Source organism: Mauremys mutica, chromosome 7 (genome assembly GCF_020497125.1).
Source record: "Mauremys mutica isolate MM-2020 ecotype Southern chromosome 7, ASM2049712v1, whole genome shotgun sequence".
Taxonomy (NCBI): Eukaryota; Metazoa; Chordata; order Testudines; family Geoemydidae; genus Mauremys; species Mauremys mutica.
This window is the reverse complement of record NC_059078.1, coordinates 28,880,295-28,906,638: the sequence shown is the minus strand read 5'-3', so window position 1 is coordinate 28,906,638 and position 26,344 is coordinate 28,880,295. Positions and strand designations below refer to the sequence as shown.

Sequence of the window (26,344 nt, the reverse complement as noted above, 5' to 3'; positions counted from 1 at the left end):
TATGCTATCAAGTAAGAAGTTTCATAATGTATATGTTAGCCCTGTTTTCGGAAAATATAACAAAGTGAAAAAGGAGCATTTGTATTATTCTGAGTATATTAAAGGACTATTGTACCTTTATCACAAATTGCAAACTCTTGTACATTATTTTACCCTGGTCCTCTCAACAGGGGCACAGTTGTAGGGGTTGCAAGAAGGGCTAGGTCATCTGACAACATGTATCAGCCAACCCCACTCAGCTCTGTAGTAGGACAAGGGACTGGTTAAAGCCAGAGGACCCCAATAGAATATTTAATTGCCTCTCCTTAAAAACCAGCCATGAAAGCGTAACTCACACTTGCTCTCTCTTTAGGGATAAGTGTCACTCCCTCCTACACACTTCATACCACCATGTCATGTGTGAGAGAGCACTTCTAATAGCTTCACATTTGTTTTTAAAAGTTAAACTTTACAGTTAATTTTAAAAGTGGTATTGAAGATTAGATCAGGTTGACTTTATCATGCCACAGAGAAAGGGGAACATTAAAACTATTCTGAACAAACATTATTTTTGGATTCACATCTAATAGGCAATGTGACTTAGACAGCGTTCAGATATTCTTTTCCATAACTGAGGTATTGGCCTCTTTTTGCAGACCTCATACAAACTTATAAGAATTCTCTTTTTGAACCTTCTAGGACTCTTTAATACCTCCAACACTGATTTTGTTGGGATTTCTAAAAATTAAAAAGCAAAACAAAAACACACTCGATCCAGCCCCCTCTCCAAAAATAATATTATTTCCTTCTTGTGAATCAATATGGAAAGTTTTATTTTTAATATTGGATTTTTAAAAAATGTATTTTAATGCAGTTAAAAGTACTTTCAATTTTCGTGCTATTTTATTCACTAATTTATCATACCTTAATCTTTCATGTTTACTCACCCTGTATCTGTAACATTAGTCAATGACTGATAGATAATGTAGATTCTGTAGAAGTTCTCTCTCTTGAATTCAGAATACCTCTAGTATTTAGAATTTAGACTTTCCTCTAGTGGGCAAAACTGTATGCAACGCTCTGAATGTATAGCTCAGAGCACTGATAGTTGTGGATTTCATCCATTTTATGCCAGGAGAATCATAACTGCTCACACAAGATGCAATGCAAACATAAGACTTACATGCAACAGATGTAACGCTGGTGGGGAGGTTATGCTGAAATAGATGCTGGTCAGCTTCTGGCTCCTCGAGCTCTGACAGAGTTTGTTGACCAGTGTGTGAAAGGTACATTACTTGAACCTGTTGTGCTTGCGGCACCTTCAATTTCTCCAAACATTCAGAAACTTGATGGTCCTCTGATTGTATCATAGGCCAAATTCTCTCTCTTCTCCATTGTATTAATGCTACTCTGTCTCGTATTGACTTTGCAACTATCTTGACATCACTTTCATGAAAAAATCCAGAGTCAACCTGCAGGGAAGGCATATAAAAACTTATCAAGTGCATGTACATGTGCATTTTAATTGGCATCTCTTCATAGCAAAGAAAGGATGGGTTTGAAACAACATGAACCGTGCAGCTATTCCTTCCAGAATCAGGAATTGAACACAGTTTTGAGTTAAATGTCTGGCACTGAAGTATTTAAAAATAATAATTGCTTGCCCTGTACTTCTAGGAAGGACCTACGACCATTGCAAGAACTTTCTAAGCACTCTTCTCAGGTGCAGGGGTGCTTACCCTCAGAAAGGCACCCTGGACATATTCCTTTTCCCTCCCACCCAACCACAAGACCGTTGGCAGTTTACTTTTTTGCTGCTTGTTTGAAAAAAAGGCACAACACAGCATGGAGGATAGCTGAAGACAGGTGCCGTGTAAGGCTAGGCACTTGCAGACATTCTGATGGACTCCCAGCCCATAAATTGATGTCCCTGGACTAGGGATGTAGAAAGTGCTTCTTGTAAAAACCTTATGGTGAAAATAGGAGCTTCTGGGGAGCTAGTTAACAACGTACTCAGGTGATGAGTCACCTAAGCTCACAGAGCCTTCTATGGCAAAAAGTAAAGTCGATTCTTCTATTCAAGTCCAGACGGGAAGGGAACTAAAAATCTGTCATGTTAACAAGTTCTAAAATTATATTCATTCCTACTTCACACTTTCATCTAAAGAATGCTAAACTTATAATAATGGCACGATTTTTTTCAAAACCACCATTTGTGAAATTTAACCACAGGTTGTCAGCCCACTTGTGAATGTGCCTTATTTCAGATCTTTCCTTCTTTGCCTACACGGATACTTTAAATGGGTTTGTTACTTAACTTCATGAGTTTTGAAACCTCTTAACTATCATCAGATTTCATATGCCAACACTATCTTCTCCACAAGCATCTACAGCAACACACATTGGCAAAGCATAGGGTTTCTGCATTTGCCAACAATTTAGAATGGTCAAAAAAGCCACTTACTTCAGGAATACATGTTCCTTTTTTAAAAACGGCTTAGGAGTAGATACTGTTTATATAAATCTGTTAATTGTTTTGAATAGAACACATTTTTATAGCATCTGGAAGAGGTAAAGATATTATAACAATTTGGATGTGATCCTTTTGGGGTAAGTCTGCCTAAACAAAACAAAACCAAACCACCTTCCCTCTTAAAAGAAATTTAGCATAGATAGATAGTACAAGTAAGTTGCAGAAGTTTAAATGTCAACAATTTTCATAAATGTTTAAATATGGTTACAAAAACATGGTAACTATCACACTGCAAATTTTAATAAGGTGAGTTGTGTCACAATATATTGCATGAAACATTATATATCAATTTCATGTTAGAGTTAGGAAGATAGAGCAGGCCAACTTTCTTCCTTCAGTGTATTTTGGAATGCTAAATTATGGATAGAAGTGAAAGCTAAGCTAAAATTACACTCTGAAAATGGTTGACTTCTCGGCAGAACAGAAGTGATGGTGATACTGTCACTAAATAAAATCCCACAGGGAAAAATAAAAGTAACTCAGAGTCCAGATGAAGTGTTCTTTGCTCATCCTGTTTTCATGAAGCATTACATAAACATGTTTTATCATCTGCTTCTCTGAACCTGTTACAAAATGAGATAAATAACTCATACTTTTAATTATTTCCATGTTTTTGTGCAAGAAAAAAGTTGCTTTAGTTTTAGGATGCTGTTACTATTAGGATACATATTTATTATTAATTTAAGATTGTTTTCCCCTATGCAGCTTTATACTATACGTTGGCCAACAGACACAGACACCTCATACTTTCTAACTGTGTGTCTAATTAACTGGTCTAACTTCAGATCACATTTATTAGCAACTTGCTTGGTCTCGTCAATCTTATCTAAAAGTAAACTTTTGATGGGGAAAAAAATTAATTGCATTAAAGTATGGTCCAGAATAATATTACTCTTTCAGAATAACATAGTGACATTAGAAGATAAAATTTTTCTAAAACAAAGACCAGAAAACATCTTACAAAAGAAGATATAAAAATTAAGTTAGATATATCCAGCACTATTAAAAAACCCTCTTCCATCACTCTTTATACTATACTTTGATATCAGCTACCTGCTTAATTTTATCAGCACAATGGCTCTTTATAGACCATTTTTCTTATCTAAATTCTTCCTAATTTTTCAACGTGAGAAGAACTTTTTGAAAAGATGGAAAAAGTGTTTGTGAAAAGCATAATGGAAAATGTTTTTCAATTTTTCTTTGCAATTTTGAACTCTTCCAAACAACTCCACTTGTAGTCTGAAATTATCCTTGATTTAAGCAAGTCTCCAATCATCTCTGAAGACATAAAACAGATAGAGATGGGTTACATAGTTTTCTTTGTCTGTTCCTGAAATTAAACATGTTTTGCCAGATTATTAGTTTTTCCTCTTTTACTACTTGTGTTTTCTTCCAGCATTTATTCTAAAACTAATGTCATCCTATTTAAACTAGATAGCCTGACCCTTCTGAGTGGAATTTACTTTACCAGATTTGTTCCTGCTGTCCTTTGAGATTTATGTACTACTTATATACATATTTTTGTCAGGAGAAGTTTATTTTACCATTTCTTGTGCAACATCATCAGGAGTTTCCTTCTCCAGATCAAAAGTAAACTCAATGGCTCCATTATCTTTGGGTTTTCCTTTCAGTTTCTTAGGATCTTCTACCCAGAGTCTTAAGGCAATAGAGGATTTCCTACCATGGTCTTCTTCTGCAAGTTCCACTCTTACCCCAGTATCTTCAGCAAAAAAGGCATGGCTTAATAAGTCTTTAATTTCATATCTGGAACAGAAGATGTCCAAAAATAATATCAAATACTGCATAATTTAAACACTTGCAATTAAGTATTTATTAACATAAATAGAAAGGCCCTCTAAAGGCAAGGCTAACAACCACAGCATGCTTTGCATTCAGCCATAAGAAATTTGTATTCTTAGTAGATATAAGTAGTATGTCTAGTATTTTTAGGAATCCTTGGGAATTAGACATTTGATATTTGGCAGAGCTTCAGCATTATTCATTTATGCACCAAGTGCTCCATAGTGCAGAGGGAAACAGAAATGCAGTCCCCTCCCAAGACTGCTTACAAATCTGAGATTCAATACGACACAGGTGAGAGGGGGCCCCTCATCAAGGAGACAGTTCTGGGCTACAGGATTCAGATTATAAAGCCAGAAGGGACCACTGATCACCTAGTCTGACCTGCAACTGGACTCTGAAGCTAGACAAATTCAAATAAGGCGTGTTTTTTTTTGTTTTTTTTAAACAGAGAGTCTAAATAATCTCTGGAACAATTTATCAAGGTGTGGGGTGGATTCACCATCACATGAAGCATTTAAAGCAACACTGGATGTCTTTTTTAGAAAGACATCCTTTAGTTTCACCATAAATTATTGCGCTCATTCCAGGAATTGCTGATGAAATTTTATGGAACGTGTTAGGCTGGAGGTCAGACAAGATCAGAATGGTCATTTTTGACCTTAGTCTATAAAGGGGAGGGAAGGTTGGGTTTATTTTATTATCTTGATCTTTACTGGTGGTGGTGGAAGTCGTTCTTTATGCTTCATATGGTGTACAGCATTGTGTACTTTCTTCTATATAATGAACACCCAGAGAAGCTTTAATAAATCTAAACATAAAAATAATTTTTCATACAAAACTTGGCCATTTGAAACAAACCTTTCTTCTTTATTTTTGCAAATACACTCTCCAATTATCTCCTTAATTTCAGGATCAGTAACTTTCTCAAAACTTGCTGGCTTGACACCCTAAAAAGGGGGAAAAAGTAATTAGCTCAATAGAAAATCGCAGTAAGTCAATAGGAATGTTAAAAAACCCAAGATAACCACTTGTTTAGGTTTTAAGTATTAATTTGGAACGGAAATAAGAAATTCAACAACTTCCAAAACTAAGTATCACTGTGCTTTGGAACAAGCTGATTAGTTTGTGTGTGTCACTCTGCAATTCATCATGCAAATCTCCCTTGTCTTTATTACCAACACTTGGCAGCCTCGCTTTTTTACCCTGGATGGACTCTGCAGCCAACATTTAAGGAATGACAGTGTTTCAATTCTCAGTTTTTTCCTTGAGATGATTTGGTTTTAATGCAAGTTTTAAAAAGGGGGTTTTCATTAACTCTTTAAACACTAAATGGATACAAAATAGTCATTTTTTTTCAAGTGGTCATTTGCAAGATGAGTAACAATATGTGTTTTCTCACATAGGTACAACATTGCAGCAGCAAACATGAAACAGCAACACAATATTCTGAAAGCTATTCTCCATGTAATCTTTCAGATTGCGGAGGGGGGTGGACGGTTAGCTGGAAAAAAAATAAAAAAGGGAGGGCAGCAGAATGAGAATCTGCTCAAACAGCTCCAAATTGTTCACACATTTCCCAGCTGTTGAGGAAATCCAGTGCCCTGTAGAAACTCAGTGGAGATATTCGGGAAAAAGGGTGTAATCTCAATTGTAACCTGATGCAGGACAAACTTCATTAGCTTCAAACATTTTACATTCCTTCCAGGAATGCCTTTCGCTCTTATGGATATAGAATATCTGAGCAGAAACAACTGCCTTCATGAAAAAACATCTGTGGACAAGTTAGGAGAAAAAGTGCTAATGTAATCCCTGCCTCTAAGAGGGCAGTAAAAGCTGAGATGCAGGCTGCTACACACAAAGAGCTCTAAAAACTGGAGAGAGATAATAGAGAGGTTTAACAGTGAGTTGTGGCAGGAAGAGAGCATGGTGAAAAAAATACCAGGGCAGTCATCAAAGATCACTTCCACCTGCTTGCTGATAACACAGGTACCTGTCTCTAGTCAAGCAACACTCTTTACGGGATGCACATTTCATAAGCCTTTTATATCTTCCTGCATATAGAGATTCTGCTTGTATGAGAAAATTCTAAGTCACAAGCTACAGTGCTTTGTATGCTCTCGTGTCTTTCCTTGCTGTCCCAAGTGGGAACAAGATAATTAGAAGAAAAACTGGGCACGTGATATGTAACACAGAGCAATGCATTTCCAGTACCTGCGTAGACAGGCATTTCTGATATAGAGAAGAGACTACAGTAAGGTAAGAAAAATTACACTGCTCTACAGCCAAAATGCTTCTGAAATAAATGTAGTCAAACTTTACTAATTCTGGGTCACTGAGAACGAAAATGATGCTTAAAATTGTTGATTGGCTCTAGTTTTCAAGTTATGCTATTGGGTCAGTATATACGACCCTTGACTTGGGAATGGCGGAGGATAAGTGAGTTATAAAGGGAAGGGATCTCAATTTAAACCAGAAATGACTAAAATACATCTTTGACTGGATCTATGAATAAATCTATGACTGGGTTTGGACAGTACTTGCTTTTTAGGCAAAACAATGAATGATGCAATCTGAAGCTGGTATTGCATCATACATGATATGAATTGCATCATGTTATTCCTAGAAGTCATGGATGATGCAATCATAACGAAGTTTACATCACTCTGCTGAACAAATTGCCCTATATCAGCTCTAGAAATCATACAGTGTCGTGCTCTCTTATTTGTCAGTATTTGATTTTGCAAAGGGACACATTTCTGTTTAGCCAAAGTGAGCAGAGATGCCTCGTACTTGTGTGAACAGTGCAGATAACTTCTGCTATGTTTGTGGTGAAGTGACTTTTGCATCACAAAAGCGCAGTATAACCACTATGGTTAAGAAAGCCTATCACCTTTATTTTGGCTGCAAAATTGGAGATCAGGACAAGAGGTGGGCCCCACACATATGCTGCAACACTTGTGCAACAAATCTTCACCAGTGGTTGAACAGGAAAAGGCAATCTACGCCTTTTGCAGTGCCAATGATTTGGAGAGAGCCAACAGATCATACCAGCAATTGTTACTTCTGCATGGTGCCTCCAGTTTGGAAAGGTGTGTCAAAGAAGAAAAAGTGGACTGTGCATTATCCAAACATTCCATCAGCTATACGCCCAGTACCCTACGGAGAAGGACTGCCGGTTCCTGATGCACCAGAATCATTCTCACTTGAGTCAGACGAGGAAGAGGATGAAACTTCTGGTCCTGAACCATCAATGTCACAGGACCCACATTTTCTCCCATCCTCCTCCTCTAAACCATACCTCATAACACAAGGTGAACTGAATGACCTTGTCAGGGATTTGGAACTACCCAAGAGTAAGGCAGAGCTGTTGGGCTCCAGACTACAGCAGGGGAATCTCCTGGCAGGTGATGTTAGGGTTTCCATGTTCCGTGACCGTCAAAAGGATCTTGTCCCATTCTTCTTCATGGAAGGTGATCTTGTAGCCTGCAACAACATCGATGGTGTGATGGCAGCCCTCAACATCGTTCACGATCCAGATGAGTGGAGACTGTTCATTGATTCATCGAAGACGAGTCTTAAAGCTGTTTTACTGCATAATGGCAATATTTTGCCATCAATTCCAGTTGGTCATGCAGTCCATATGAAGGAAACCTATGACAACATGAAACAACTTTTGAGGTGCATAAACTACAACCAACATCAGTGGCAGCTTTGTGGCGATTTGAAGGTTGTTGCTCTCTTGCTTGGTCTGCAGACTGGATACACAAAGTACTGCTGTTTTCTCTGCGAATGGGATAGTCGTGCAAGAGATTCCCGCTACATCAAGAAAGATTGCCCACTCCGACAGTCATTGGAGCCTGGGAGGAAAAGTGTTCAGCATCCACCACTTGTTGAATCAAGGAAGATTTTGTTACCACCCTTACACATCAAGCTGGGTCTGATGAAGAACTTTGTCAAGGCCACTGACAAAACACAAGCAGCTTTCAAGTACCTCCATGGAAAATTTCCAAGGTTAAGTGAAGCTAAGATAAAGGAAGGTGTCTTTGTTGGTCCTCAGATTCATGAACTTCTTCGAGATGATGCATTTGACCATGCACTGCGTGGCAAGGAAAAGATGGCATGGAAAGCCTTCCAGTTAAGTGGCAATAAATTTTCTCGGAAACAACAAGGCAGACAACTACAGGTTGTTGGTGGAAAATCTCCTCAAGGCATACAAAAGCCTTGGTTGCAACATGTCACTAAAGATGCACTCTCATCTAGATTTTTTTCCACCGAGCTGCGGAGCAGTGAGCGACGAGCACGGCGAGCGATTTCACCAGGACATTGCAACAATGGAGAAACGCTATCAGGGTAAATGGAGCCCATCGATGCTTGCAGACTATTGCTGGACAGTGACAAGAGATGCCCCATTTAATGAATACAAGAGACAAGCCAAGAAGCGCCGAGTAGACACTGAATAGGACTAAACTATGTGCATAATAGTTTTTTGCCTTTTGTTTCATAATAAATTTTAGTTATATAACCCTTTTGCTGATTTTTAAAGTGTTAATATTTCACCAGTCCTGTTTATGTTATCATGTAAAGCAACCATAAACACATGAAAAGACCTAGGTTTACAATTTATGATTAAAACTCTACTATCTACACAATATACATAGACATAAAATGTAAAAACTTAAATATCTTAGAAACAGTAGCCAGTTGTTTTAATTGTCATATTTGAATTCAGCACATCAAAATACATAATACCACATTTTATCTCTGAAGCAGACGACGTCTCAAAAATTGTAGACCAGTGTTATGTTTTAATTGTTTATGAGACTCATTTCTAACGAGCCAGTAAAAAACAGCCCATCCTTCTAATGTCCTTGTCAAATCAATAATAATAATAATAGGAGATATACCAATCTCCTAGAACTGGAAGGGACCTTGAAAGGTCATTGAGTCCAGCCCCCTGCCTTCACTAGCAGGACCAATTTTTGCCCCAGATCCCTAAGTGGCCCCCTCAAGGATTGAACTCACAACCCTGGGTTTAGCAGGTCAATGCTCAAACCACTGAGCTATCCCTCCCCCAAACAGAATGTAGTAACAGGACCTTGGGATTTATGACACTGCCCACTTGTCCCCATGCAGCACAATTAAAAGCTTTCCTATAATCACTATTTCAAGTGCAAGATGTGAGAAGTCTGATAGAAGAACAGTTATAAGAAGTCTACAGTTCTAGACAAAAAGTTCTATTTACCCCTTCCACTTAGACTCAGTGTACACAAAAAAGCCTGCCAATGAAATATATACATAAAAGGTGTCTGCTGAATAAAATTGGGCCGAAGAAAATTTCAGGAAAGCAAGTTTTCTGCATTTAGGCCCCACTTCTGTAAGGTACTCAAGGTCGTGAGTACTCCCAATGAAGTCAATGGGAGAACTCGTGTCCTTACGTATCTTACCATTTACCTAAAAGACAGCATCTCATGAAGCCCAAAATTCAGTGGAGTTGAGCACCTAACCCCCTTCAGCTTCTTTTAAAATCTCATTCTAAAAGAGAAATAATACTGTGCTAGACAAGAAAAACAGTACATTGGACTTCAGGCTCCGTCCAAGGCTATGCTGCCTTTGAGATTAGCAGTACAGCTCTTCAGAAAAGTTCTGCACTTAAACCCCGATACAGCAAAGCAAGCAAGCAAACATGCACAACTTCAATAGGACTTAAGTATTTTTAAATATGTTGCTGAATTGAGGCCTTCAATAAATGGACTGATAGAATTTCAGTGGGAGCTGGGCATCTAACTCCCTTAAACGCCTGTGAAAATCCCAGCCTTAGACTTCATTTTGAAGTTATATTAAAGGTCTGACAGCATGTCAGCCTTAAATTCAGGTTGTGACTTGCCTTTGTTCTCAGCCTGGCTACTTCACTTTCAACTTCAGCTCAAAAGATTCAGACATGTAATTTATGAATTTTGAGAAATCATGGAGTGGACATACAATGAGACCGAGCCTCCCAGAGCTTTGCCCAGACAGAAAGGAGAAAGAATTTTCTATTCAGGTGAAAGGAAAACATTCTAGAGGCAACCATAAGACAAAAAAAGAATAGACTGGATGAACGCAGCTCTTTGATTAATCACATCTGAATTTTAATTATTAGACTAGGAATCCTTTTTTTTTTTGCATAATAAAAGCAAGTGCCAAAATGATATGCAGTATTTGATCTGATCAAGGGTCAAAGTTGACTTAAAAAACAAACAAACAAAAAAACTACTGAATCTCTGCCAGACTCTCCCTGGAAGGAGCTCCAACTGGGCAATAAAAGAAACTTTGAAGTACCGTAATCGAATTTTTTTTTTTAGTATTAATCCTCTGTGCCCGAAAATCCTTATATTAAGCAATCATCAGCTCTTGTGTTAAGTACAAGTCAGTATCTAGACTTTCTTGTGAGGATAACCTTGACAACCAGTGTAAAATGACTAAGAGATTGTCAACTTTTGATATCTACCTCCCTACCCCCACCTTTGTGTGTCACATATTCATGGTCTTGCCCGAGGGCTGGCTTTTGACAACTGAACACTATGATAATAGGGCTATTGGTTTTTAGAAAGACCCCAGACCAATTTGGAGCTGAAAGGTGGTTCTAGCCACACTACCATGATGGGCAGCTATAAGCTCCCTTCCAGACAGCTGCCTGCAACTGTACCAACTCCGTGGATCAGTAATCATTGGCTACAGGTGTAGCAGCTTAACAACACGAGACACAGTTTATTATAGCAGATACAGCACAGAGGCTGAAGATACTTGACTTCAGTATAATAATCAGGGGATGGGGAGGAGGAAGGAAGAAACTTAACAGCCTATGTCAGGGGTCGGCAACCTTTCGGAAGTGGTGTGCTGAGTCTTCATTTATTCACTCTAATTTAAGGTTCTGCGTGCCAGTAATACATTTTAACGTTTTTAGAAGGTCTCTTTCTATAAGTCTATAATATATAACTAAACTATTGTTGTATGTAAAGTAAATTTTAAGGTTTTTAAAATGTTTAAGAAGCTTCATTTAAAGCTAAATTAAAATGCAGAGCCCCCCGGACCAGTGGCCAGGACCTGGGCAGTGTGAGTGCCACTGAAAATCAGCTCACGTGCTGCCTTCGGCGCCCGTGCCATAGGTTGCCTACCTGTGGCCTATGTCTATGCATCTTAAAATGTGTCAATACTAAAGATAGGAATGATTTAATATGCTGCAAGCGAACAAAGATTAGGTTGAATATCTGGGAAGACATTTGGCAAGTCAGTCAATAACTGTTAGCAATTCTTGCAATTTTACTGTATGCTTCATGACCTGGTTGCTCTTAAAGCTCCAGCTCCTGTTTTTTTTTTTTTTTTTTTTAAATCTCAGCTTTCCATTAAAAAAAAAAGAAAGAAAGTTTCTAGGCTTCATGGTTATTGGACAAATTCTTGAAAATGTTTCCCCGGTGTGTCCTAAAACTTCAAAAACCAGAAGACAAATAAAATGAATCCAGTAGTATATATTTGTATATAATCTTTCATTTAATTATTTTGGGGGCCTGACTCCGTTTTTGAACTCTTTGGGTTGGCAATACTGTAATGGGGTATTCAATAGGCTTCCAAATGAAATGGTAGAATTATTGGAACAATAAAAACTAGATTGAGCAATACACTGGAAAGTTCACTGTAGGGAAAATTTTGCATTGGGAAGAAGATGGGCTGGAAGATCTAATATATACTCTATTTCTACAACTCTGAGACAACTGGTCTGAGGACTGTTGGAACCAGTGATCTAGAGATTGAGAGAGACATTGTTCAACTTGATGTCTAGTTAATTTTTAAAATAAATGAGTTTAAAAGTATGTACCTCTAACTCCTTCTGCCAATTGTGTGGTTACACCATAACTTCAGGAGTGTTTCCTCTCCCCTCTACGGGGGTGTGGGAGACCCAAACAGAGGAAAATAGCTGACTATACAAGGGAAGAGAGAAACTGGCTAAAGGAAAGTGCTGCTAAATACACCAAATGAATTTTTAAAAGGTAATTTAATCTCTTAGTTACAGTAATGTCCAATGTCACTTTCAACAATAAAAGGTAAAAAACAGAGAAAAAGTTTTGTTCAAAGTTGACTGTGTTGCTTTAAAATGTCTCTTCTATTACCAAATCCTCAAAACATAGAGCTACGTGCCAAATATCTTTAAGTGTTGTGGCTTCTGAATGGTCCTAACTATCTATGGGAGAAACACTTTTTCAGATAGAATAGTGTCTCATTACAATCTATCTGACCTAGATGATATTCAACTAGTATTTCATAATGGGAAGCACCCTGAAGTAGCATTTTGTTTATGTTCTCTGCTAATGAGAAGAGACTTGTACTGGGAAGAGAATATTAAATCACCAACACCCGCATGGCGTGTCAGTGCAAGTTCCAGCTGAACGAGGAGAAGCGCTAGAACAACTCTTGTAGCTATTTGTCAAATGTGCCCCCTTGACCAGACACATGTCAAGGTCGGGGCCTTGAATAACAGTGTGGGACCCCCAAACAGCTCTCTGTGACAGTATACCCCATAAGGCTTTATGGGGGGGTGCTTATAACTGTATGTATGATATAACTGGAATAGGGTTTTGCTACATATGCCATGTAACACATTTATGTAAAGATTATGATCTACTGGTTATGTTCATCCTAGTTGTATGCAGGTACCATTTGTGTATTCAAAGTTATGAACATTGGCTGTATACTTGCTTGATTTCTAAGTAGCCTTAGTTAGAACATTTGGTCACTTCTCGGGGAAGGAATGTGCAAGTTAAGCGCTCAATCCGGAAGCACTTAACAGACAAAAGAGCTTGGAACGCTCCAATTCACATAAGAAGTCTTCCTGGAAACATACAAGATACCATGTGGACAATGGCTTCTGCTTGTAAAGACTGTGAGTCACGCATGGACATGTGACTTGCCCAGGTGACTCCAGAACTCCATCTTGGAGCTGGACTTTGCATAGGAGTGAGGAGGGGGGGTCTCCACCCACAAGAGAAAGTCTATTTAAACCCGTGGGAGACCCCTCCATTTTGTCTTCAGCTGGCTAAAGAGGGAGCCTCTCCACCCCCCAGGATACTTGGAAGAAACTGGAACAAAGGGGTGTGAGTGATTGCTGGACCCAGGCTAAAAGGAGATTAGTCTGTAAAAGAGAGCATTCTGGAACTGGTGAGGAACTTATCTGTATTCAGTTTGATTAGACATAGATTTGCGCATTTTATTTTATTTTGCTTGGTGACTTACTTTGTTCTGTCTGTTACTACTTGGAACCACTTAAATCCTACTTTCTGTATTAATTAACTCCGAGTATGTATTAATACCTGGGGGAGCAAACAACTGTGCATACCTCTCTATCAGTGTTATAGAGGGTGAACAATTTATGAGTTTACCCTGCATAAGCTTTATACAGGGTAAAACGGATTTATTTGGGTTTAGACCCCATTGAGAGTTGGGCATCTGAGTGCTAAAGACAAGCACACTTCTGTGAGCTGTTTTCAGGTAAACCTGCAGCTTTGGGGCAAGTAATTCAGACTCGGTCTTTGTTGGAGCAGACGGGGGTGTCTGGCTCAGCAAGACAGGGTGCTGGAGTCCTGGGCTGGCAGGGAAGACAGGAGCAGAGGTAGTCTTGGCACATCAGTTGGCAGCTCCCAGGGGGGTTTCTGTGATCCAACCCGTCACACTCTCAACCTGTGTGCTGTCCCTTTGGCAGTAAAGCCAAAAGAGGGGGAAGAGGGGCAGGGATGGAAGTTGGCCGGTGGCTCAGTGAGGCAGTACTTTTTTGTGGCATATGCCCACTCAAGCTCCAGAATCTAAACTTTTGTTATACTAAACTTAATTCTCCAGCTCTTAAGACTGTTAAGAAATCCTTCAGCGTGTGAACAGAGCTCAAACTGAGTATCTCCAGCCAACCTGACAACTCATAGCTGAACTACCATACATCTCAACAGGGCATAAACGCCGATATCCACTATGGGTGTGGGCTGACCAAAGTGCACAAAGGGAGATGAGGGGTATAGTCATATTATGAAGATCTGTACAATCTGCAAGTGGCATTTCATTTTAGTTTTTCAGGTGAGACTGAGACCATTTCTTCTTCCCCCCCACCACAATTGCACCCCTGGCCAGAAGGAAAGAAAAATTGCTGCCTAATCTCCCCCACCAAAAGTTTGGACCCTCAAACTGTAGAATTGGCCAAAGCAGAGGATGAGACTTGTGATCTTAGTAAGGGAACTTGTGTAGATAAATCTTTTCATTGCAATTTCATAGTGGAAAGCAATGTGACACAGACCGTTACACATTTTCAACTACTGTAGTTCGCTAAAGGCCGTTAGCAATTTCCATCCTGATTATACTTGTCAGAAAGAACAAGTAATCAAAATCATAACATGTTACAGCTTAATGCTTTCTGGAGAAAGCATGTGCACCTATCAATTAAATGAAAAGAAACGGACAGTTGAGACAACTTTGAACATACTACCCAAGGAGCCTTTCATTAATTGGTGTTGCTTCCCCAAGAGAAACACTTTGCTTACATATCCAGTGGTTGCGCTTCCACAAGAATATTCTTGTTTCTTTTTATAGTCCCAGATTATCTCATAAGTGTCTTGACATGAACTAAACATAGGAAATGTAAACCACATCACAGCACATCTCACTTTAGCCTGGTTTTCCTGAATGCATGAGCTTTTTACATTTATGCAATTAGTCTTGCATTTGGACATCATTTGGATGGAGCAGAGCAGGGCAGGGCTAGTCACCTAGAGAATAAATCTGCTGCTTTAAGGAAAGTCTCATTTGACAGAAGGCCCCAGTTGACCAATTGAGAGTTTTGACCTTACAACTTCGTTAATTGCAAAAGAGTGGCTCCTGAGGTTGCTGAATTACTCTCAATGTTCTTTGGAGTCATGCCCACTCCCCTGCAAACATCTGCTGGGTTAGACCCAGAGTATATGACAAAACAAACAACAAGGAGCAGCTCTGTGACTGATTTAGTTCAATACTGCTGTCAAACCAGCATTTTAAAAAGGCAGCAGCAGCAACTTCCCAAATGCTACATGTTAGTTCCCCTCATGCATGGGAGGAGATCCCCAGACACATCTGCAAAGCCACCTCGTTGTCCCACTGCAAATCTCTCCATCATGATGCCTACAACAATCTCGACACTGGATAGGCAGCTGGTGTGATGAGACCACTGCCCATCAGACTGCTCACAGAACAGTCAGTGTTGTCTCATTGTTTCCTTTTGCTCCCGTCTGTCTATACTGGTCATCTCTTGTTTGTAAGCTCTTTTGGGCAGAGTCTGTTTGTACAATACCTAACAGAAGGGGGTCCTGGTCCATGCCTGGGGCTCCGAGGCACTACTGCAATAGCAATAAATAAGTAAACGAGTAATAGGTCAATGCCAAGTCAAGATGTCTCCAGCTGTTTTTTAAAACAATCCCTTTTCCACACAAGAGCATTACCCATTTACAAGCAAATGCATGCTGCCTTAGTGCTACGATTTATGCAAAAGCTCACACTAACATACACTTGGAGCAGGAAAAAGCAGCCACTAGATGCTGGGTTTTCATGTCATTGTCATTTAGGTAGAACCTGACTTGAAATCTCTTCCACAAGTGCAGCATCTCAAAAAGAAGTTTGGATACTGATTAAAACTACAATACATTGATGAAACCACAACGAGTCAGCAAGCAGGTGGGCTTCCAAGACAGGGGAATTGCTCTAAATGGTCTCCCTGAAGATTTGCTGATTAGCAAATATACAAAAACCTAAGACCATTTTCCCATGCTGAAAAAAAAAATTAAATTAAATTAAGGACTTGAATGCAGTAGCTGGGGTGTGCTCTAGTGGTTCTTTCCCTGCCAGCCAGCCCTTACCTAAACTTCACTTTTGCTTACATCTCCTTAATAGGGAAATATTCTCAAACTCCCTCATTGGTGAGAAGCTCCACAGTGGAGACACTAATGGACCCTCCCATGCCTAGGAAAGAGGTTATGTGTTGGTGGACTGAGAATCACTAATTCTCTTTGGTCCAAGATAATTTAACTTAATATTTTTTGGTACTTTGCAAAAGCCATTAACTTTGCAGGGGGGTTGGGGAAAGGATGAAGGAATGCTCCTGGATAGAACTGGAGAAGTTGTGGGTGGGGAAAAACAGAGAAATAAAGGGCTTCTTCATCATGTATTGGCTGGCTGTGGTAAATTCTCTCCATTTCATTATTTAATGCTGACGGCTGGCAGAGATTATTTGTATATTAGTATTTACTGTTAGTGGGTGGTGGAGAACTTTTATTGTTATCAGGGTACACTTGGAGCTTCTGTGCAGCTTTTAAAAATGGTTAAATTTAAATAATTAGAAATAATTAAAAACATGTCTTATAATATGCAGGGTTTGCAGCACAGTGCAATGCCTGGTGCAGTTTTAAAAAAGCAGCAATCTTCCTAATATTTTTGTTTGCTTGTATACTACTATTCTATTGTTTCATTTCACTCCCCGCCCCCAGCCCATGTCTTCTAGTATACAGTTACAGTCAAACCTGTAGGGTTTTTTTGAGTCCAGATCTCTGCTAATGGCCCTGTTATTAAAATTAGTAGATTGTTTCTTAAATGAGGTGCAAATCTTGTTATGTACCCATTTTCATGTTCTTTTCCTAGGCTGAAGTGTGCCTGGTTTTTCCCTCTTAAGAGTTAAATTTTTATCTAACAAAATATTTAGACAAAGATTGTGGACAGAACCTATAGTTTCATCCATGTTTAACATTCTTTGATTTTTTCGACCAGATCAATTGAGTTTCTGTAGATCTATGAAAGAGAAGGCATTTGGGGAAGTAAGTAATCAATCACATTTCATAACAGGGCTACATATAATTAATGTTAAATATAAAGCCTCCTCACATCTAGTTCTGCTCTTATTTTTGCTTCTTTTACTATAGGAGTCACTTGAAACACTGATGTTCACGTTCTTATTTGACATCAAAAGGTCCATCTCATTTATCACTGTATAAAAGCCATCTGTCTTTTCTGCGTCTTTCCAAGGAAACACTGCAGCAAAGTTTTAAGTATACAGACTAGAGAGCTCCTCATTATAGACAGCAGCATGAAACCTGAACAGCTGCCTTTGTCAACAAAAGCAGACCCAGCTCCTCCACCTCTGAAAGAGAGAGTTAGGTTTTTTTTACCTCCTGGATAGGGATATTTCCTAATGATGTTCTCAGCTGCTAAACTTCACAAGGCCTTATGACTACACACAAGAAAAATGAGAAATTTTTAAAGAGCCTCCTCACATTCTTCAAACACAGGTGTTTAGATTTGAAGAAGAAAATACGCTGGACTCCAGTGAAAGGTGTTTGAGCATGCACATTTCAGGCACTGAAGATTCAATCTCCAAGCTAGACTCTAAGAGATCTAAAAATGGCTTCTTGTCTCTAAAAAGAGACAAATTTTACACCAGGGGAAGGAATCACTCTATTGAAACAACAACAACAGTCTACTTTAAGAAATGTACAACTGATGCCAGACAAATCAAAGGTAAACCTAAACCATATCAGCCTGAAAGTCTGTACCTTTTCTACAATCTTTTCCTTGGTTTAGAAAGCTGCTTTTGGTATTTTGTTTATTGTGGGTTAGTGGTGGCATAATTAAAGAGTTTGGGAATAAACAAACAAAAAACACCTTTCACTCGGCAGAGCAATGGAAGTGCTATCCCAATACAGAGGGTATGTTCTGCACTATTAATCTCATGTTGGCACATTACATGTTGCAAGCAAAGGCTGTCTGCACAAGGTAACGTGCTTTGTCTCCCAACAGAAAGAGGTGCTTTCATTTTGATACTGAGAAAAAAAAAATACGATTTGCCCAGATGTTGGGTACTGTCTGAGAATCATATCCAGGGCCAACTGAAGCCTGCACTTTATTTTACTTGGCCCCCCCAAAATAAAAACCAGATAGGGAATATGGTGCTGGCGCACTAAAATCCCACCTTTCCGGCAGGGTGAACTGCATGGAGTTACAGAGTTCCTGCAAAAGGAAACACCCTCTTCATGCAGAACAGATGAAATGTCAAGACTGGGGGGGTGAAATCATGGCCCCCATTGAAGAGAATGACAAAATTCCCAATCAGGACAAATTTCATCCCAGGATTTTAAGCAGTGAGAACATAAGGAAAAAAGGTAATAATTGGAGATATACCAATCTCCTAGAACTGGAAGGGACCTTGAAAGGTCATTGAGTCCAGCCCCCTGCCTTCACTAGCAGGACCAATTTTTGCCCCAGATCCCTAAGTGGCCCCCTCAAGGATTGAACTCACAACCCTGGGTTTAAGCAGGCCAATGCTCAAACCACTGAGCTATCCCTCCCCCCTATGATTGAACATAGGTTCAATCATAAACTCATCTCTGTTTCAAAGCACAACAGTTGACAATTCTGCTAATGTGCAGATCTAAGAAGGTCTCTGATATACACGAACAATCTATTTAATGAGATTTATAACACGACTTGTCTGTTTCAGCAGCCTCTTGCAAATGCTGGGTTACTTCAGTTTGCATAAACCAAATGCAAATACAGGAAAAACATTAAACTCATTAAGACTCATAAAAGGGAAAGGATGTGAACAAAGTGACTTCCACAGAGGGATGTTTTAAAATTATAGTATCAGAGGGGTAGCCGTGTTAGTCTGGTTCTGTAGAAGCAGCAAAGAATCCTGTGGCACCTTATAGACTAACAGACGTTTTGCAGCATGAGCTTTTGTGGGTGAATACCCACTTCTTTGGATGCAAGCAGTGGAAATTTCAGGGGCAGGTGTGTATATATAAGCAAGCAAGAAGCAAGCTAGAGATAACGAGGTTAGATCAATCAGGGAGGATGAGGCCCTGTTCCAGCAGCTGAGGTGTGAAAACCAAGGGAGGAGAAACTGGTTCCGTAATTGGCAAACCATTCACAGTCTTTGTTTAGTCCTGAGCTGATGGTGTTAAATTTGCAGATGAACTGGAGCTCAGCAGTTTCTCTTTGAAGTCTGGTCCTAAAGTTTTTTTGCTGTAGGATGGCCACCTTAAAATCTGCTATTGTGTGGCCAGGGAGGTTGAAGTGTTCTCCTACAGGTTTTTGTATATTGCCATTCCTAATGTCTGATTTGTGTCCATTTATCCTTTTCCTTAGAGACTGTCCAGTTTGGCCGATGTACATAGCAGAGGGGCATTGCTGGCATATGATGGCATATATTACATTGGTGGACGTACAGGTGAATGAACCGGTGATGGTGTGGCTGATCTGGTTAGGTCCTGTGATGGTGTTGCAAAAAAACTTTAGGACCAGACTTCAGAGAGAAACTGCTGAGCTCCAGTTCATCTGCAAATTTAACACTATCAGCTCAGGACTAAACAAAGACTGTGAATGGCTTGCCAATTACAGAACCAGTTTCTCCTCCCTTGGTTTTCACACCTCAGCTGCTGGAACAGGGCCTCATCCTCCCTGATTGATCTAACCTCGTTATCTCTAGCTTGCTTCTTGCTTGCTTATATATACACACAGGGCCGGCTCTAGACCCCAGCGCGGCAAGCACGCGCGTGAGGCGGCATTTGCCGGCAGGCTGGGTCGGTGGACCTGCCGCAGTCATGCCTGCGGGAGGTCCACCGGAGCCCCGGGACGACGGGACCTCCCGCAGGCATGACTGTGGAGGGGGCGCTCCTCCCGCGGCTCCAGTGGACCTCCCGCAGGCATGACTGCGGACGGTTCGCTGGTCCCGCGGCTTGGCTGGACCTCCCGCAGGCATGACTGCGGAAGCTCCACTGGAGCCGCCGGACCAGCCAACCGTCCGCAGCTGCAGGAGGTCCAGCCGAGCCGCGCGACCAGCGGACCCTCCGCAGTCATGCCCGCGGGAGGTCCGCTGCTCCCGGGGCTCCGGGGCGTCTCCCGCGCATGACTGCTTGGGGCGGCCGAATATGTAGAGCTGCCCCTGTATACACACCTGCCCCTGAAATGTCCACTGCTTGCATCCGAAGAAGTGGGTATTCACCCACGAATGCTCATGCTGCAAAACGTCTGTTAGTCTATAAGGTGCCACAGGATTCTTTGCTGCTTAAAATTATAGGTTTGTGATCTTTAGGCTCCTGCCTCTAAAGCCAATAAGGAATCTTTTAAATCCCAATTGATTCAGGAACTGAAGTTTGTCTGCTGTGAATTCTGCAGTGCACCAGTAAAACAAATATTTGGATTGGACCTACAAGGGAAGAGCAGCAAGTCAGATATTTTATCACAAAATATGCTCCTCTGTCTACATCAGAATTACTTGGCAGAATGATTAAACACAAAGAAAATCTGACTATGGGGAAAAAACACAAGCTATGCATGAAAAATGAGATTACAGCATCAGAACTAAGGCCATCAGAAATATGCTGACCACAAAATCATTTTAATGTTCGCTGCAATAAGATAAGATGTGTTTTATATTTCCCCCTATTTCTTTTTGCATCGTGCATCATTAAACTGAACCAAGTCCAGAATTCACTCTACTATTTTCATTAGCCCTCGCCTCCTTGTTTATACTCAGCACTCTGATTACCAGCATATTGAGGCTTTGGATCCCCAGTGCAAAGTCTGAGAATTTAACTTTGTCACTATAGACAGGATCACAGACATGTTTCTAGTCTTTCCGTTGTTCTTTGGGTTGTGGCAAGAAGCCTAAAAAGAGTCATCATGAGAGTCCTTGGGGGGAAAAGGTTATAAATGGAAGAGTGCCATTTTATTCTCTAGATTAACTCAGATGCTAAGGCTGTACAGATAGGGGCATGGGCTAGTAGTAGTCTAATTTCACAACGAACTTTCAACCTACTCTGTAAAAGCCTAGGAAAGAGAAAATAACTCAAGAAATCATAGTGCGCTATTATTCTGGACAACATGCTCACATCTCTGCACATGAAGGATAAACAGTGGATGATTAAAGAAAATGGAATTGCACTATGGGTCAGTTGGGTGAAGAAGCTTAGATAGGGGAAAGGGCCTTAATTGCAAAAATATAGTAATCTAGGGCTGCATAATCCTCTAAAAACAAAAAAAGAGTGAAAAGAGGAAGGTTTCAGAAAATAATTTAACAGTTTTGCATGCCAACAGTTCCTGTCACTATGAGCAACAGTAAAATGTGTTATTTCAGCAGCATCTTACACACTCTTAACAGAGAAGAGCTCAACATACTGTTTTGCTGTTTGTGTTTAACATCTGGTTGAGGAGGAGAGAAATATAAATAAGGAATTAAAAACAGTGTCATCAACGGGTTACTCTCCTATGCACTATGTTACACAATTCTGAACTGTGGGAAGCCCGGCTGAACTGGGAGACTCCCATTTGCAAAAAGAACAGCGCTCCCCACTCTCATCTACTTTGACTTCTGTAGATAAAAATCAATAATAAAAACACCCAAGACCACAGAGAGATTATTAAAATTTGCCTTATGCAGCTATAATAAAACCGAATGCCAGATAGTAGTAATGCAACTGTGGAATTTTAGACATCCCAAATAAACCTGCAAACATCTTCTATCTCCCCAAAGAGGCGAAAGGAGACATGTAATTTCTACCCTATTAGTATTCCACCACAACATACATACCAATTCAGAGTCCAAAACAGCATACTGTTTAAAAGGTTAAGACAGTACTTCAACTGGCTTCAGATTATAAAGACCCATGCTAAAAAAAAATCTGAAGAAAAATGTAAGTACACCTATTGAAGCTCACTTACACAGGTTACTTTCCGGTAAATCTGAGCAGCATTCTGGCATTCTGAGTAGGGGTATTCTGAGGTAGCCATTTCCAACATGCACATTCCAAAAGCATATACGTCAACTGATTCATCATAGTGTTCTTCGTACATTTCTGGGGCCATAAATTCTGGAGTACCTAGACACAAAGGGGAAGAATTTAAGTCAGACACAAACAGTAAATATATGTTTCACTGCAGTTTTTTCCTGATCTATAGAAACATACCCATTTCAGCTGTGTCTGTAAATGCAAGATTATTTTAAAACAACGAGGTTAACTCCCCCTCAAACAAAAAAACAACCCCACATACAACTGCCCCGCCCTCACCAGTAATGTTGTGAGAAATGCAGGTGTGTGTAAGAATTCCAGAAGTGAATAGCAAATCCTGAAGTGAAACACTGTGACGTTGCTCCATAATGTTTTATGGAAATATGCTTATAAGTGTAAATATAATGTAACTGGAATATGCTTTATGCAAAAGATCTTTTGTAAGGTATCAATACAAAGCTTCTGACCTACTGAGTGTGTTCATCCCATTTGTTTGCATGTATTATTTCTATGTCTGAAGTTAGGAGAATAAGATATAAACTTGTATTACTGATGTAAACATATTAAGTGGAAGCCATTGAGGGTGCTTCAGAATCAATGACCCGTAAATGGCTCTGTTTACTTGCAAAGCTTCCTGGGTTCATGTGGGCCAGCCCTAGAAGAATGGAGATTAGGAGTCTCACGTATCACCTGATACTGGAATCCATCTTAAATCTGGTACTTTTCCATTTAGAAGGAGGGGTGGGGACCAAGAGAGACAAAAGATTCCCACCTTGTGCCAAAGCTATAAAAGGGGGTGGAGCAGGACAAAGGGGCCCCCATCATGAGAAAGCCCCTGCTTTTCACCTAAGATGCCTGCTGGAACTAATAAGGACTGTACTGGGGAAAGGATTGGGCCCAGACTAGGAAGGAGTCTAGTCTGTGAAAGAAGCTTATTGGAACATCTCTTAGGGTGAGATTTACCTGTAATCAGTTTCTTAATGTATTAGGCTTAGCCTTGAGTGTTTTTGTTTTATTTTGCTTGGTAACTTACTTTGTTCTGCCTGTTATTACTTGAAGCCATTTAAATCCTACTTTTTATACTAAAAATCACTTTTATTAGTAAACCCAGAGTAAGTGATTAATACCTGGGGGAGCAAACAGCTGTGCATCTCTCTCTGTCAATGTTATAGAGGGCAGACAATTTATGAGTTTAGCCTGTATAAGCTTTATACAGAGTAAAACAGATTTATTTGGGGTTTGGATCCCATTGGGAGATGGATGTCTGGGTGCTGGAGACAGGTGACCTGCTGAGCGGTTTTTGGTTAAAGCCTGCAGCTTTGGGGGCGTGGACCAGACCTGGGTCTGTGTTGCAGCAGGCTAGCATGTCTGGCTCAGCAAGACAGGGTTCTGGAGTCCCAAGCTGGCAGGGAAAATGGGCTTGGAGGTTAGCTCAGCACATCAGGTGACTGTCCCAAGGGGGTCTCTGTGACCAAGCCCGTCACAAACACAGTATAGGGCTTGGAAATAAACTGAAGGTTTCATAATGATTATTTTATGGGACATGGGGAGAGAGAGAAGGAAAAGGGATAGAGAAAGACACAAGAAACTTCATGTTTGGTTTAGACGATTTACAGATTGTTTCCAGCAATACAAGTGGTAATTACTTAGCAAGTTGCACTTTTGGTGGGATGTGTGGTAGTCCAAGTTCTTATATGAAGGCATGCATGAAGAACACTAGCATTAACACTGATTTTACCATCACTGAAGTGAGTAGAAACCAACAGAACTACTCAGAGTAAGGTCCTTCTCAGTGGGGGCTAGGGTGGCAGAAATTGGACACACTGTGATAAACCTGAAATAAAACTCCATTTTTACTCCATCATAACTGGAACTAGCAACTCATTACAAATTGCTACCTAGAATCCCTTCAAAAGTTCCCTTTTCTATACAGCAAATCGAGAACAAATAGAAATAGCAATGACATCACTGCTAACTGAGTAACTCCTACGCTGAACGCCAAGACTCGGAAATCAGTCACAACAGTTGTTTAACTCTGGTCAAAGAGTCTCTGAAAAACAATTACTTTGAACAGTGAGGTCTACAGAGCTGAACCTTTAGCACTGGTGGTTGCTTCAAACAATTTATTCAAGGAACTGGATCTAGTTATGGAATGGTTTATGCTTGGATGGTGGGAGTCTATACCTAAAATATCATGTTCTTATCAAATGAATGCCAGGAAAGATGCAAGAGGAGTGAATAAGGCAGTGCTTAAGCTGAAAATGAATTATCTAGATCTCATCACAGATCTTGAAGGAAGAAAGAGTATTTTCCACCAGCTAGGATATCAATCAGAGGGTGCAAAAAGGGACATTTGTTTTCTCTAGCTACATTAACCTGAAAGTAATTATTTTGGTTTCTGAAGGACTCCTAGGGCCCATGCCATTCCCTAGTCTTCAACAAAGCATGGACTATGGGTTAGTAACCAAACTCACTTCCTTCCTGGGATTTGGCTTTATTGGCATTTCAGGCCAGGTCTACGTTAGAAACTTTTGCCAGTACTGTAACTCCTCGCTTAACCTTGTAGTTATGTTCTTAAAAAAATGCGACTTTAAGCGAAACAATGTTAAGCGAATCCAATTTTCCCCATAAGAATTAATGTAAATGGGGGTGGGTGGTGGGGTAGGTTCCATGGAAATGTTTTTCACCAGACAAAAAACTATATTTTTATACATATATATACACACATATACACACACACATATATATATATACATACATACATACACATACATACATACACACACACATATACACACAGTTATATACATACATACATACACAGTGTAAGTTTTAAACAAACAATTTAATATTGTACACAGCAATGACACTGAAACTTGGTTGAGGTGGTGAAGTTAGAGGGTGGGATATTTCCCAGGGAATGCCTTACTGCTAAATGATGAACTAGCATTCAGCTGAGCCCTCAAGGGATAATACTTTGTTAATGTAGCCTCACATTCTACAAGGCAGCATGAATGGAGGGAGGGGAGACAGCATGGCAGACAGAGACAGAGACACACACCCTGTGTGTGGGAGAGAGAGAGAGAGATGCACATTGCCTCTTTAAGTGTGCTGACCCCACTCTAAGTACATTGCCTTTAAAAAGATCAGGAAGTTGAGACAGCAGCTGCTGCCAGCAAGCTCTCTCCGTCCTGAGCCCTGTCCTCACCCTGCTCTATATGGAGAAGAGTTAAGTGGGGGGCAGGAGTAGGGGGGAGGGGGACACCCTGACATTAGCCCCCTTCTTCTCCCCTCTCCTGCACAGCAAGCAGGAGACTCCTGGGTGCAGCTCCAAGGCAGAGGGCAGGAGCAGCACATGGCAGTGGGGGGAGGGACAGCTGAACTGCCGGCAATTGGTAGCCAGCTGGGTGGCTGCCACACAGGGATCTTAGGGGAGTGAGGAGCTGATGGGGGGCTGCTGGTCCACACTGGTTCCAAGCCCCCACCAGCTAGCTGCAATGGGCTGCTCTTTCTGCAAGCAGGCAGCTGCCAAACAACGTTATAAGGGAGCACTGCACAACTTCAAACAAGCATATTCCCTAATTGATCAGCAATGAAACAACGTTAACCGGGACGACTTTAAGCGAGGAGTTATTGTATAGCAATGTTGGTTAGGAGTATGATTTTTTTTTAAAAAAAAAAACATTTCTATACTGGTAGAAAGCCGAGGGTAGACACAGTCATACAACCATAAAAGCGCTTTTGCTGGGGAACAGGTATCAACTGTATCAGTAAAAGCACTTTTCTGCATCTGCACTAGGAGGGTTTACCAGGATATCTATACCCACAAACCTTTTCTGGTACAGACCTGGCCTAAGACACAAAATAAGCCTCAGCCTAATCTTCTCTCAGGTTTAATACTCCTAGGGCCTCTCTTGGGCCCTCCTCTGTTCTTGTTGCTACTGCCTCAAAGACATTCCCTTTATATCCTAGTTGGACCCACCTGTCAGCAAGACTCAGCTGTAATTACCCTGAATCTTGATATAGAGAGAGAGTTTTAACACCTTGGCTTAGGGTGACTTGACAGAAGAGTGCTGCATTCTGACACTGGGCCTTTATCTGCCACCTGTGACAGAACCTTACATTGCAACTACGAAATGGTTCATGGCTGTGTCAGATGTGGACTATGCTCTACAGACCCGCTACATTGCTCTAGGCTGAATGGGATTCAGTG

General features: G+C 40.4%; 1 protein-coding gene across 12 annotated transcripts in view; it reads right to left on the bottom strand.

The window, feature by feature from the left end:
• The window catches only part of WNK2 (WNK lysine deficient protein kinase 2), a 172,406-nt gene that overhangs the window by 85,224 nt on the left and 60,838 nt on the right, over positions 1–26,344 (bottom strand). For all 12 annotated transcript variants that reach the window (XM_045024209.1, XM_045024212.1, XM_045024211.1 and 9 more), the window contains exons 5-8: positions 22,064–22,221; positions 5,174–5,262; positions 4,057–4,276; positions 1,163–1,451 (exon numbers count right to left, since the gene is read on the bottom strand). In XM_045024209.1, the coding sequence (XP_044880144.1) occupies positions 1,163–1,451; positions 4,057–4,276; positions 5,174–5,262; positions 22,064–22,221 (756 nt within the window). The remainder of the gene's footprint in view (positions 1–1,162; positions 1,452–4,056; positions 4,277–5,173; positions 5,263–22,063; positions 22,222–26,344) is intronic.